This window comes from Diadema setosum, chromosome 11, assembly GCF_964275005.1.
Source record: "Diadema setosum chromosome 11, eeDiaSeto1, whole genome shotgun sequence".
NCBI classification, from domain to species: Eukaryota; Metazoa; Echinodermata; class Echinoidea; order Diadematoida; family Diadematidae; genus Diadema; species Diadema setosum.
This window is the reverse complement of record NC_092695.1, coordinates 8918106-8932740: the sequence shown is the minus strand read 5'-3', so window position 1 is coordinate 8932740 and position 14635 is coordinate 8918106. Positions and strand designations below refer to the sequence as shown.

Genomic DNA, 14635 nt, shown 5'->3' with positions numbered 1-14635 from the left:
ACATACAGCGTACACTCCTGACAAATGACTCGATTAATCAACATGAAGAATGCCCTGACCGATGAAGTGTTGGAAGCAAGGACGAATGCAAAGAGAGATAGTCATGCACAATATAGGTAAGAGTTGACTGCAGTGGTTACTATGGTAACTACGGCTAAAACCTCCTCCACTTCTGCCGGACAATTTACAGCACAGAACTTTATAGTGTCCTGGTGACCATCGAGAGATTGTAAGAATGGGGCTATGACCACACTCAGATTGCTCTTGGGTGATGCCATAGTAGCAGTGTACAGAATTTATAGTTACCTTGTGTGAGATGGTGCGTATTGACTCTGAATACCTTACAGCAATCCACATACAAATGTACGTACATTGCAGGATATTGCCTTGAGCTGGCAAATTCAATGCTTGTGTACAGCTGATGTCAACACTGGATACATAGAAAAGTTTCCATTGCATTTTTGAAACACCTCGAAACAAGTGAATAATATACATGAACAGTTTAGACACAATCAATGACAGAAATGTACTAGTAGTGGTCTTTCTGAGCTAATTCACATAAAAATAGAAAATGACATTGCTCATGTTATATCACACAAAGAAGTTTTATTTGCATTGGCAGTTTTACATCAATCCGATTTGAAGCATCTTGGTCTTTGGTGTGTTTTTTTTTTTCTTTCTTTTTTTAAATGACTCATGGTTACTGCTAAATCAAACTTTCTCACTATTAAAAGGGACTTTACACCAGAAAAATGTATTTTCATATGTCATGTGTGTAGACAGAGTCACCAAGTGTTCAGTTTTAAAAACAGAAAGCAGTCTCCTCCCCGACTGCTAACTGATGATGAAATTCCTGGAAACAGCTGTGTTACATACATGTTGCTCGAAATACGCCTACATTTGACAGAATCTCACATACAGTGTATAAAACATACGCATCATAGTGGAAGTGAATACAAGGTCAAGAGCTGTTCCACCTCCTCAATCATGCTTTCAGGGGCCCAACCATTCAGATTACAAACCTGTGTCCCATATTGAGCAAAAGTCAATTGAAACACCCCTCCCCCTCCCCCCCCCCCCCATTATGACTGAGCACTATAAAACTTGATTTCAGAGACATGTTTGTAAGAAAAGCATTCAAGACTTGCACAAATTTCTTGATTAGCATGAAACATGTCTGAAATCATTTTAGAAAAAGACAAATTCTTCAATTATAACTTAAGTACATGAAAGCCCCCCCCCCCCCAAAAAAAAAAAAAAAAAAAAAAAAAAAAAAAAACACCCCCAAACATATCAAACTATCAAATCACTGAAGTACAAATAGGGGGAATGGAATTTTTGAGGAAAATAAATTAAAAGAGGATCTCCTACGACACTTGAATGAATATTTGAAATTCCTCCATTTTTCAAACATCACTTTAATACCATTGTTACATACTGAATACCAACACGAAAACTTCTGAACTCTGCATATTTTTTTTTTTTTTTTTTTTTTTTTGGGGGGGGGGGGGCAGAGAAAAAGGATACTAATTCTCCATCCTTGCATGCAAGAGGAGCCGACTTTGACAAGGTGATTCTCACATGCCGACGTCTCTTTGGCGGTGACAGGTTCTGACAACGTCTGACCCATCTCTATCTGTAGGGATGAACACATCAATGAATTAATTCACAATTTGCATTAGCTCAGAACACTACTTTTACTGGCTACTGTATGTGATGATATTGATAAGATCTTTCTGAACTTAATAATCCCATATACAATCTGTTTTTTATACAAAAAACAGTAACAAATGCAAGTCATAAGGAAAATTTCACAGTGGCTCAGAGTCTCTTGAGTTTGCAAATACTAGTCGTAAAATGTTAACTGTTTGATATTCAGGAATGGGCCTCCTGGGTGTTAAAATCATTTTTAATCAGCTCAAACATGTAATCCACGTCAGTTTTAACAGTCAACCCAATTGGATCCTTTGAACCACAAAGTTACCACATAAATATGATACCTGCAGAGCTCAATGTAGACTGACTGAAGTTACTGGCTGTCGTATAGCATACAGTTTTGTATTTCATAATACTGCTCCAGGGGCGGATCCAGGAATTTCGTAAAGGGGAGGCGCCTTTACAAACTTAAAGGGGGATGCATGTGCCCCCATTTTTTCTTTTTGTTTCTTTTGTTTTAACAAAAAATAAAGAGGGGGCTTGCACCCGGTGCACCCCCTCTGGATCCGCCACTGCTGCTCACCCAAAATTTGTACATGTGTATGCATTCACAGCGAACAGTACCTCATGCATGTATACTGATGCATCAGGAGTGGCTCTACAACATACAATATGTTGTGATCAAACTGGCTCAATAAAAGTGGTATCAAACATGCCTACAATTGATCTGCAAATGTGTTACACATTCACTGACGCGATGACCAGTGTGTATATCAACGGACAATATTGTATGTTGTTTGAAACATTAAATCTTGGGTCAATGAAGGAAAATACTGGGTACAGTAGCTTGGACCTGCCAATAACAAAAGAGAGATGTTTGTAGGTGAGTAAACAGTCAGTGTAAAAGCTAAATGTATAAACACAAAATTGTATGTCAGATGTTGCCCTGATCGATGAATTGACATTTACAACATGTACAACAAAACTGAATGTTAGGAGTACATGTATAACTTACAATCGTACATAATTACACCTTGTAACTGATTTTGCAGTAATGTTTGCTGAAAAGTTTCACTGCTTTCATTCATTTCTGCCAAGCCAGTGACAACACTGTATCAATTTCTGGTGGGTGCATCTGTCAATCCAAGGTCATACAATGCATCATCCAAACTAAACATTTTATGTACATGAAAATAAAATGTGAACTTAAAAAAACAAAGGCCAGAAGTTTCAGTTACATTACTTTGATGTGAATTGCAGTGACCCTGACCTACATATAGAAATTATATTAAAGCACACCTAGGGCTATTAAAGATAACAATAATTTAGTGTTAAAGTTCTAAAACAGATAATTTGTGGGGCTGTACAGAGCACTGCAAGATACCACACTATGCATGTACAGTACAACCAATGTAGATCATGTGAGTATCTTGTGAGGATATAGTCTATATAATATAGAAATGATCTTTAAGCTAATACATGTTGTATAATGCATTTTGTTTTGATGTAACTGATTCATATCTGAAAGTGAAACCAGCTCCTGCATAACACATGAATTACAGTGCTGTGCCAATTGTTACCATACAGTACATGTAGCTGCACTGACAAGTGAATGCACCGACAGCACTGTACATGTACAAGTATGTAGGCACTTGGTCACCAAGCTACTTTTGTACACATTGGTGAAATTGAAAGAGAAATGTGAAAGCACACATAAAAACTAGTTGAAAACAAGTATCAGATGCACACACACACAAAAATATTCAGAACGAAACATATACAATGTACAGTTATTTGAACAAAAACCAAAGAATGCAAAGCTGTAAAACGAGGAATGTTCGCGTGCATTTTAATTTTGCGAATTTCGCAAGAGCCAAGATTCGCGAAATTAAAATGCATGTGAAAGTTCTTGTCTACACCATACACATTGAATGTTAGAGGCAACTCGCGAAAATTTCATGCCGCTAATATATCGTGTTTTGCAGTATCTGTCAAGCAATACAATGTAACATAGCTTGCAGTTTACAATGTACTTAGTAAAGCAGACTGCTACATGTAGCTGAACAGTTTTTATTGTGGTTCTATACAACAGACACGTGCAACACCATTTTATGCATGTACAGAAGTCATTTTTATGTTAGAACACCAGTGCACTATAAATATTATGTATAACCATTGTGTTGCATACAATGACCTAGTCTTCAAGGCACTGAGCAGTACCGATATATCACTTACATGCAGTCCAGCAATCTATAGTACCTGGTTGTGTACAGTGTACCCGAGTATGCCACATTACACTACACTTGTACAGAATGAAGGATGAAGGAACTCTACGCAATACTAGTATTATACAATTGACATTGGCAGTGACCTTTAATATACATGTAATTCTCACAGGAAATTCATGCATTTCTGTTTAACAGTGATAGAGAGTTACACAAAATAATTTAAAGTACTTCCCCCTCACCAAATCAATTGATTCACATATATCTAAATACTGTTAGAAAGTCATTTCATAACCTTCTCAATTCTGAAAGTGATTATTTTAGTGTTGTTTGTTATGTTGTGATGTGAATCTCACTACAACATGTACTATGTAAAGCAAATAGAGAATTAGTAGATAATCATTGTATGTGCTATATAAATCACAATTATTATTATACTATTATAACCATTATCATTCTTATTATCATTGTTATTATTATTACAGCTGTATTGTCATTATTATCACTACACTACTAACTACTACTTCTACTTTTATCATTATTTACATTTTAGGGGCATATTCTTAAAGACATCCTACATTGTGTACAACTCGTGTGATGGCTGCTTGTACATTATAATTTGCACAGCAGGCCAGGTTACCAGTATGTATTAAGGACGTTCCTCAGTTGAGTTTGTGCGCATCCTAGCTGCGCAGGTGTCAGTGACGTAACAAAGAGCGTAGAAGCGCACGCAAGAGTGATGAGCTGAGCTAGCTGAGCCGAGCAGCTGCTAGTAGATGGAGCTAGAGTGTGGCACGTGCACGTACGGATACCCGACAGCTCCCCACCGCGGCCGCGCCGGGCAGCCGCGCTGGGCGGCCTCGCTCGGCTCGCGTGCCGACTGTACGCGTTATAATCTGGACATACTACGCAAAGTTCAGCGGTCCGAGCCGCATATACATGGTCATGGTAGCACAACACTGATTGACGGAATCGCGAAGCTTGGAAGTGGAACAGAGCTGTTTCCATTTTCAATCCATAGATCTGTTTTATGACATGAAGTTCATTATGCGGTCATCAACATGGTAAAGTCAAGTGCTAGGTACCAAGGGCCTATAGGCCCTAGTCGGGGTCTAAAGCTCACTACTCTATTTGACTAGGTGTTTAAAACAACAACAACAACAACAAAACAAGCATATGACACACATTTCATCTTTAGGTCTAGCAGCTAAAACAATCTGAGTATCTCTGTTAAAAATCAGTCTAAATTGGATCTTAACCTGTCATTACTAGTAATACCAAATATTGTTTTTTTATTCTTGGTTACAAAATACAAGGTCACGAAAGTGTTATCAAACAAGACTATTCATCACTTTCACCATTCATATATTATTATTTTTTATTACCAAATCTGGTGTAACAAAAGGAGAATCAAAGATTTTTTTTTTTTTTTTTTGGGGGGGGGGGGGGGGGCAAGGTACATATTTATAGCTTACAACACGCACTTTACAAACCACTGCAACAACCAACACATACAATCTACAATCAACGTCATTGTATTAAGATTTGGTTTTCCTTTGGAGGACCGTCAGACTAATGCCAAAACTCCATTTCCTTATATTTATTCTTCTTCCTCCATTATCACTTTCTGTACATGGTTACAGCAAGTGGGTAAAGCAAACAAGCGTGCATGTCAATAATATGGAGTTTTCCACGCTTGCATCCACATGATATCATTATGGCTGTGTAAGGGAAATATAACAAAGACGCACATGGACCTTTTTTTCTGAATATTTTTCACCATATCACTGCAATTGTGACACGTTTTTTTGTTTGTTTGTGTGTTTGTTTGTTTGTTGTTGTTGTTGTTGTTTTAAAGAAAATGGGGTTTCGAGTGAACCGCATGAGATTCATGCAACTTAGCAGGGTATAACCCTGCATTGGTTCCTGACCAGATTTGGGGGTAAATACGATGATTTCTGTCGCAAGGAGACTCTGCTAGCACTAAAACAAGCACATGAACCCTCCATTTTTTACAATTGTTCTGCATTAAGTAACCCTTCTTGATAAAGTTTCGTAAAAATGACATGGGTTTTGAATGTACAGCATGACATTCACGAACCCCACCTATAATCAGGACACCCACGAGAGGTTTATAACCAGATTTTGGGGTCCGGTGAGGTGATTTCTATCATCTGGGGATGCTGCCAGCACAAAAATTAGGACATGAACTCCCACCTTTTATTGTTTTTCTGGAATTAGTAAGCCTTCTTCTATAATTTGGCAAAGTTTCGTTAAAATGACATGGGTTTGGCATGAACAGCTAGCATAAGTTTTATGAACCCACCTTGTCAGGGTATCCCTGCATTATGGGTTCTTGACCAGATTTTGGGGACTTACGATGATATATGTCGCATGGGGGCGCTGCTAGCACAAAAACGAGCACATGAACCCCAACTTTCAATTATTTTTCTGGAATTAGTAAGCCTTTGTCTACAATTTGGTCAAGTTTGGTGGAATTGACATGGGTTTTGAATGAACAGCATAAGCCTAATGAACCCATCTTGTCAGGGCATCCCTGCATAGGTTCCTGACCATATTTTGTGGACTTACAATGATATATGTCACATGAGGGCGCTGCTAGCACAAAAACGAGCACATGAACCCCCACTTTTGATTATTTTTCTGGAATTAGTAAGCCTTTTTCTATAATTTGGCTAAGTTTCGTGAAAATGACATGGGTTTTGAATGTACAGCATGAGATTTATGAACCCACCCTGTTAGGGCTACTCTGGATAGGTTCCTAACCAGATTTTGGGGTCTTATGTCGCGTGGGGCGCTGCTAGCACAAAAACGAGCACATGAACCCCCACTTTTGATTATTTTTCTGGTATTAGTAAGCCTTTTTCTACAATTTGGTCAATTTTCATGAATTTGACATGGGTTTTGAATGTACAGCATAAGTTTTATGAACCCACCCTGTCAGGGCATCCCTGCATAGGTTCCTGACCAGATTTTGGGGACTTACGATGATATATGTCGCATAGGGGCGCTGCTAGCACAAAAACGAGCACATGAACCCCAACTTTTGATTGTTTTTCTGGAATAAGTAAGCCTCTGTCTACAATTTGGTAAAGTTTTGTGAAAATGACATGGGTTTTGAATGTACAGCATAAGATTTATGATCCTTGTCCTTTTGCTCACCCCTAACAGAAAACGTCGATGAGAAGGATTTGAGAGATTTCGGTGTTTTCTGCCGCGTGAGGGCGCTGCTTGCTCAAGAATGAGAGTGTAAACCCTAACTTTAAAACCTTTTCCTCATTTTGGGTACCCTTTCCTGCAATTCTTGCAAATTTGGAGAAAATAACGTGGATTTTTAAAGAATTATGGGGATTTAAGTTTGTCATTGCAGATTTTGTCGCCAATCGTGGTCTTGATCCTGTAACGCTATCATTTTGGTACAGGACGGCAGATAAGTCATATTCTTCAAAGTCTCGTAGAAGAAAAACAAGCACATGAACCTACGGTTTTATTTACATATTTGGGCTTCGGATGGGTCAAAGTTACGGTATGGAAAGTTTCAAGAAAATGACATGGATTTCACTTTAACTGAGGAACGTCCTTAAAAACCTACTATGTGAATTTATTTTTCCCTGTGGACAAACTTCAAAGTAAAGAAGATATCAAATTACCGGGTACATAAAATGTTGATGAGTATGAGCAGGCCTCCGCCAAGCTTTCCTGGCTGACAGCAACGGTCATTAAAGGACAAGTTCACTTTCATTAACATAAGGATTGAGAGAATGTAGCGATATTAGTAGAACACATCATTGAAAGTTTGAGGAAAATCGGACAATCCGTTCAAACGTTATGAATTTTTGAAGTTTTTGTGCAGTCACCGCTGGATGAGAAGACTACTGCAGTGTATGATGTCATATGCGTACAACAATATAAGGAAAATATAAAGAGAATTTCACAAAATTTAATCTTTTGAAAAAAATTACACATTCCCTTGACTCGTTACTGACATATGTTATGGGTAATATTATTCCCATTACCTTTAGAAAGAGACAAGTCAATTGCTCTTTTATTATGCGAAAAAAGTGAAAATATGTTGAATTTTCTTTACATTTTTTCTATACTGTTGTACTCATATGACATCACAAGCCTTAGTAGTCTCCTCATCCAGCGGTTCCAACACAAAAATTTTAAAAATTCATAACTTTTGCATCGATTGTCCAATTTTCCTCAAACTTTCACTGATGTGTTCTACTAATATTGCTGCATTCTTTTAATCCTTATGTTAATGAAGGTGAACTTGTCCTTTAACACGATATGTCTACAGTGTTAGCGCATCAGTAAATAGGTCTACTCATATCAAACATGAAAAGTGAAAATATGGTCCTAATACTTTCTTGAAGTACAAAACAAAAGAGAGAAAAAAGTCCCTGTGAATTAAGTAATCTTGCTGATTACCACTTCATTTTACAGTACAGGCTGATCTTTGCACTGAGCCAAAACAGATGTCCCTCCACAAATAGCAAACTTAACTCATAATGCAGGGCTGCACACTGGCGCCGGTCCGACGGTCAAGACCGGCAAAAGTCACTGTCGGACCGGTAACTTTTCAGGAAATCCACAAGTTACCGGTCCGACATGACCAGTAAAAAAAAAAAGCATTGGCGGGGTCAGTAGAAAGAAAAAGATCAGCCCCGATCAGGGAGAAACAGAATGCAAGATATCGCATTGTTCAACACGTTTTACGCAAGTTTTCGAATATGTCTACCGGTGCAATTTGTAAAGTAAACATACAATTGTATATTAGTTTTGAGCACTAGCAGTCGACCAGTTATTCGCGCTCGCTTGCGCATTGGCGCTGCTCACGCACTGCCATGCTATGCAATACATGCAAAGGATGTACGGTACAATGTAACTGTTGAAATGCATGGATTGTTTCCCCGATCCCGTTTTGTTTGTTCGTTTGCTTGCGATCGGCGGTCATGCCAGACAAGAAGCATTGATAGAAGCGCACGCATTTCTGGGTCATTTTACTCATGATTTTTTTTTTTTTTTTTTTTTAACGCAAGATCGATCCGATCCCGGCTTCGCAGCTGCGTGGCAGTTGACATGTTAGAACTATTTTACTTGTGCCGATTTTTAGAAAAAGTAAAAACATATTCTATACTGTATTCAGCGATACAGTAAATGAATATTTTCATTCGTTCAGAGTGGTCTCATAATGAAGATAAGCGCGAAAAGGATCACGAAATCGGCCCTTAAAAAATGTAAAGAGATAATACAAGGGAGAAAAAAAAAATCATGAAATCATCGCAGTCCCGCTTACATATTTTAGGTAGAAATCGTCCCAAAAAGGATCATGAATTCGGCCGCGTCGTACACCTTTCAAAAGCTCATACAAGTACGAAATGCGAAGAGATTATAGAGGAGAAAAAAATATAAGGACATATTAATTTGGTGCGTGCATCATAAAAGATTACAGCCGAATGACAATTCATGAAATCAACGCAAACCCGTTGAAATTTGAGGAAATAAATAGGCGCAAAAAAGATCTTGAATCCAGTCCTGCATGCCGTGTCGGTTATCAAAAACGCATGCACAAATGCAACGAGATTATCGGGAGAAAAATAAAGGACACATTTTTACCCTTCTGGTGCGTGCATTACAAAAGATTACATCCGAAGTAATTCATGAATTCGCCACAATCCCGCTGATATTTGAGGTAGAAATAGACGCAAAAAGGATCGTGAATTCGGCCGTGTCGTATACCTTTTAACAACGCATGTACTAAATGGTAGGAGATTAGCGGGATAAAATAATGTACACATTTTCAACCCCTTTTGGCGCTTGCATCATATAGATTACAGCCAAAGAGTAATTCATGAAATTATCGCAATCCCGTTGAAATTTGAGTAAACAATAATAGGCGCAAAAGAGTCTCGAATTCGGCCCTGCGTGCAGTGTATAATTTTGAAAACGCATTCACAAATGTGAAGAGATTATCGGGAGAAAAATAAAGAACTTATTTTCAACCCTTCTGTCGCGTGTATCACAAAAGATTACAGCCGAAATAATTAATAAAATATCGCAATCCCGCTGATATTTGATGTAGAAATAGGCGCTAAAAGGACCGTGAATTCGGCCGTGTCGTATAGGCCTACCTTTTAAGAACGCATGTATACGATATGTGAAGAGATTATTGGGAGAAAAATACAGGACACATTTTCAACCCGTTTTGGCGCGTGCATCATAAAGATTATAGCCGAATAATAATTCATAAAATCATCGCAATCCCGTTGAAGTTTGAGGAGAAAATAGGCGCAAAAAGAATTATGATTTTTGGTCGTGGCGTATATCTTTTAAGAACGCATTTACGAAATGCGAAGAGAAAAAAATAAAGGACACATTTTCAACCCATATTGGCGCGTTCATCATAAAAGATTACAGCCGAAGTAATTCATGAAATCATCGCAATCCCGCTGATATCCGAGGTAGAAATAGACGCAAAAAGGATCGTGAATTCGGCCGTGTCGTATACCTTTATGTATACGAAACGCGAAGAGATTATGGGGAGAAAAATAAAGAACGCATTTTCAACCATTCTAGCTGGTGCGTGGATCACAAAAGATTACACCCGAAGTAATTCATGAAATCGTCACAATTCCGCTGATATTTGAGGTAGAAATAGGAGCAAAAAGTATCATGAATTCGGCGGTGTGGAACATCTTTTAAGAACGCACTTACGAATTCGAAGAGTTTATCGGGAGAAGATAAAAGGACACATTTTCAACCCCTTTTGGCGCGTGAATCATAAAAGATTACAGCCGAAATAATTCATGAAATCGTCACAATCCCGCTGATATTTGAGGTAGAAATAGGCGCAAAAAGTATCATGAATTCGGCTGTGTGGTACACATACATCTTTTAAGAACGCACTTACGAAATTCGAAGAGTTTATCGGGAAAAAATAAAGGACACATTTTCAACCCCTTTTGGCGCGTTCATCATGAAAGAATACAGCCGAAGTTATTCATGAAATCATCGCAATCCCGCTGATATTTGAGGTAGAAATAGGCGCAAAAAGGATCGTGAATTCGGCCGTGTCGTATATCTTTATGTACGGAATGCGAAGAGATTGTGGGGAGAAAAATAAAGAACGCATTTTTAACCATTTTAGCTGGTGCGTGCAGGAGATCACAAAAAGTTACACCCGAAGTAATTCATGAAATTGCCACAATTCCGCTGATAATTTGTTTGAGGTAGAAATAGGCGCAAAAAGTATCATGAATTCGGCGGTGTGGAACATCTTTTAAGAACGCACTTACGAAATTCGAAGAGTTTATCGGGAAAAAATAAAAGGACACATTTTCAACCCCTTTTGGCGCGTGAATCATAAAAGATTACAGCCGAAGTAATTCATGAAATCGTCACAATCCCGCTGATATTTGAGGTAGAAATATAGGCGCAAAAAGTATCATGAATTCGGCGGTGTGGAACATCTTTTAAGAACGCACTTACGAAATTCGAAGAGTTTATCGGGAAAAAATAAAAGGACACATTTTCAACCCCTTTTGGCGCGTGAATCATAAAAGATTACAGCCGAAGTAATTCATGAAATCGTCACAATCCCGCTGATATTTGAGGTAGAAATATATGCGCAAAAAGTATCATGAATTCGGCGGTGTGGAACATCTTTTAAGAACGCACTTACGAAATTCGAAGAGTTTATCGGGAAAAAATAAAGGACACATTTTCAACCCCTTTTGGCGCATGAATCATAAAAGATTACAGCCGAAGTAATTCATGAAATCGTCACAATCCCGCTGATATTTGAGGTAAAAATAGGCGCAAAAAGTATCATGAATTCGGCCGTGTGGTACATCTTTTAAGAACGCACTTACGAAATTCGAAGAGTTTATATCGGCAAAAAAATAAAGGACACATTTTCACCCCTTTTGGCGCGTGCATCATAAAATGTTACAGCCGAAGTAATTCATGAAATCGTCACAATCCCGCTGATATTTGAGGTAGAAATGGGCGCAAAGAGGATTGCGAATTCGGCCCTGCATGTCGTGTACCTTTCAGAACGCATGCACAAATGCGAAGAGAGTGTCGAAAGAAAAATAAAGAACCCCTTGTAGCTCATGCATCAGAAAATATCACAGCTAAAATAATTCATTAAATCACGGTTATGCAGCAAGTTCGTGCGCCGATGTTTAGAAAAAGTCACAAACACATGATACAATCTGATTTTTTTTTTTCATTATCATTTTACACTGTAATTCACGAACAAACATTCTATTTTTTTTTCTCATTTTGTTAATTTCTTGTGCAATAAATAATTCAAGTTTAAAAAGACATTAATCAGTAAAATGTACACATGGGGGGGGGGGGGTACGTCCATACAAACAAGAAAATAAGTTTGCAAGTAATTTAATGTGTTTTTTTTAGGTTGCCGTTGTTGACCGGTAAGTTTTCTGTTCGGACCGGTAAAAAATGGTAAAATGGGGCATCTACCGGTCCGACAGAGACATGTCGGACCGGCAGAAAAAATGGGTTAGTGTGCAGCCCTGCATAATGGTTTATATTGCACTTCATTATCCACAAGACAGGCACAAAGTTCAATACCCTTTGCTTTTTAAATAGACTATCGGAGATAGGTCATTGTTATGCTGTGTATACAATGTATAATTGATTAGGCATGAAAGAACTTAGCAAGGGATGGTATGCTGGTAGAAGCCACCTAGTGAACTCAGATATTGGATGAGCACACATTGTACACTGTGAACTAATAATCCAAAACATTTACAATTACCTTCCATTCATAGTCATCTGGTGTGCAAAGCCTGCATCACAACATTTCACAAGCACATTGTTCCATTTGCCCACTACCGGTAATTGCAGGACATACATGTATTGTAACATAGCTACAACAGCATAAACATCTGCACCGCACCAAGGTTCGACCTCCTGTGCCAAAAGGTTCGACCATCCACAAAAGTATGGGACAAAATGTAGGTTTCTATATGTAGCCGGCGGTCAAATTTTGGACGTCTTTGTGGTCAAATTATGGGCGGCTTGCGTTATGTATCAAAATGATCAGATACAATGTATCATCAATGTTCAATCTGTATCATGTAATGGCAATTTCAGAATACAGTATTAGGCAATCTACATGTAAATGCATTAGCTGTGTGGATGAGTATACAACTACAATTGTATGTACACTATACCTTACAAACTCACCAATCTACTGACAGAAACCACCTTTGTTACAAAGAAACTACTTGTGTGAGACGAACAGTCACACACACACATACCAAATGGCAACAACAAAAGCAACTCCACAACACTGTATCATTTTATATTGTGAGGAAATTACTGTTTGCATGTATGTGTGTTTTTTGTTTTGTTAATGGTAAAGGTTAATTCTATTGTGCAATAGTTAATATTCTTTAATGTATCATGTTTGTATACATTGTATTTGAATGTATTCATGCTGATTCACGTAAGTATGATTGTCTGCAATTCAGCCTGCGGGCTGCAATGGACGTTACCGGTATTCACTAAAATACATTGTACCTTCCAATGTGTGAACACATGTGCAATAAGTGTGTATCTGTGTCTGTACGCAACTACATTGTACATGCAAGTACCAGGCATGCATCATCATCCTAATAATGGCAGATGAGAACAATAAGCATACAGTATAATAGTGTCTGGACACCAAAAGGCATTTCATCATAGTCACATTCAATGTCATGATATTAAAGGGTACGTAGCTCTTCCCTGTGCTCAAGTTGACAAGAAATGAAATACCAACGGGTAGTAAAATCAAACGGAATGTAATGTCTCATCAAACTAAAAATAAAGCTTTGCAACTTGATATCCATAAAAATGGTAGATCTATAAAATCACATTTGCCAACTCGTGAGGCTATGGTGTCATTGTCTTGACAATTCTCCTATTCAAAATATAGAAATAATCGCAAAATAATGTCTGGGGATTATAATCTAGCAACTGAAACCCTCATCCTGAATTTGATTCACTTAATTCTATAACAGACTTTTTGACTCCGTGCAGAGGATATTCTTTGTCCAATTTGATTTACAATGTACAACAGTAGTTAGCCAAAGTATATTTCTAGTGAAGATTTGAGCACAGGTCAATTGGAGACTTGTTGACATCTCACAAATTTGAAGAATTAACCATGGCCAATATCCTTTAAATAAAATTAAATTTGACCTAGAATTATGAGGATACATCAAACTTAAAGGCCTCACATTATTTCTATACAAGCAAACTTGCATTATGATATCAAAATGCTCTTTAAAAGAACTAAATTGTCAATTGAAAAACAACAAAGACATCCATATATTCAAACTGCAGTTTGATTGTAGTGGTTTATGCACTGCTGTGACTCATATACACCCCCCGTACATGTACATGGACACTAATAACGGACAGTCAGTTGGGCAAGAGTGCACAAGCTTTGCATTTCCTCTGTAGTTCCTGTTGAGCAGTCATTTGGTTTTCGTGTTTCTTTAGTTACATGTAACTTAACAAACCACTATTCATATCAATACTACATGTACTATTACAGACCCTCTGGTTGCCGGAACATTTCGTACATTTGTACTGGTCAGTATTTTGACTACCAGTACTTATAGCTTTGCAAGGTAAACACAGAAATGTTATTTTCTTATGTACCGGTACTAAGGCAATTTTGTCCGTTTCAGTCACAGAGAGGATAAGGC

At 38.0% G+C, this 14635-nt stretch overlaps 1 protein-coding gene across 1 annotated transcript in view; it reads right to left on the bottom strand.

The window, feature by feature from the left end:
- The window catches only part of LOC140234626 (probable protein phosphatase 2C T23F11.1), a 44074-nt gene that overhangs the window by 20451 nt on the left and 8988 nt on the right, over positions 1–14635 (bottom strand). The window contains exon 2 of the mRNA XM_072314652.1: positions 1528–1636. Coding sequence (XP_072170753.1) covers positions 1528–1630 — 103 coding nt within the window. The 5' untranslated portion in view covers positions 1631–1636. The remainder of the gene's footprint in view (positions 1–1527; positions 1637–14635) is intronic.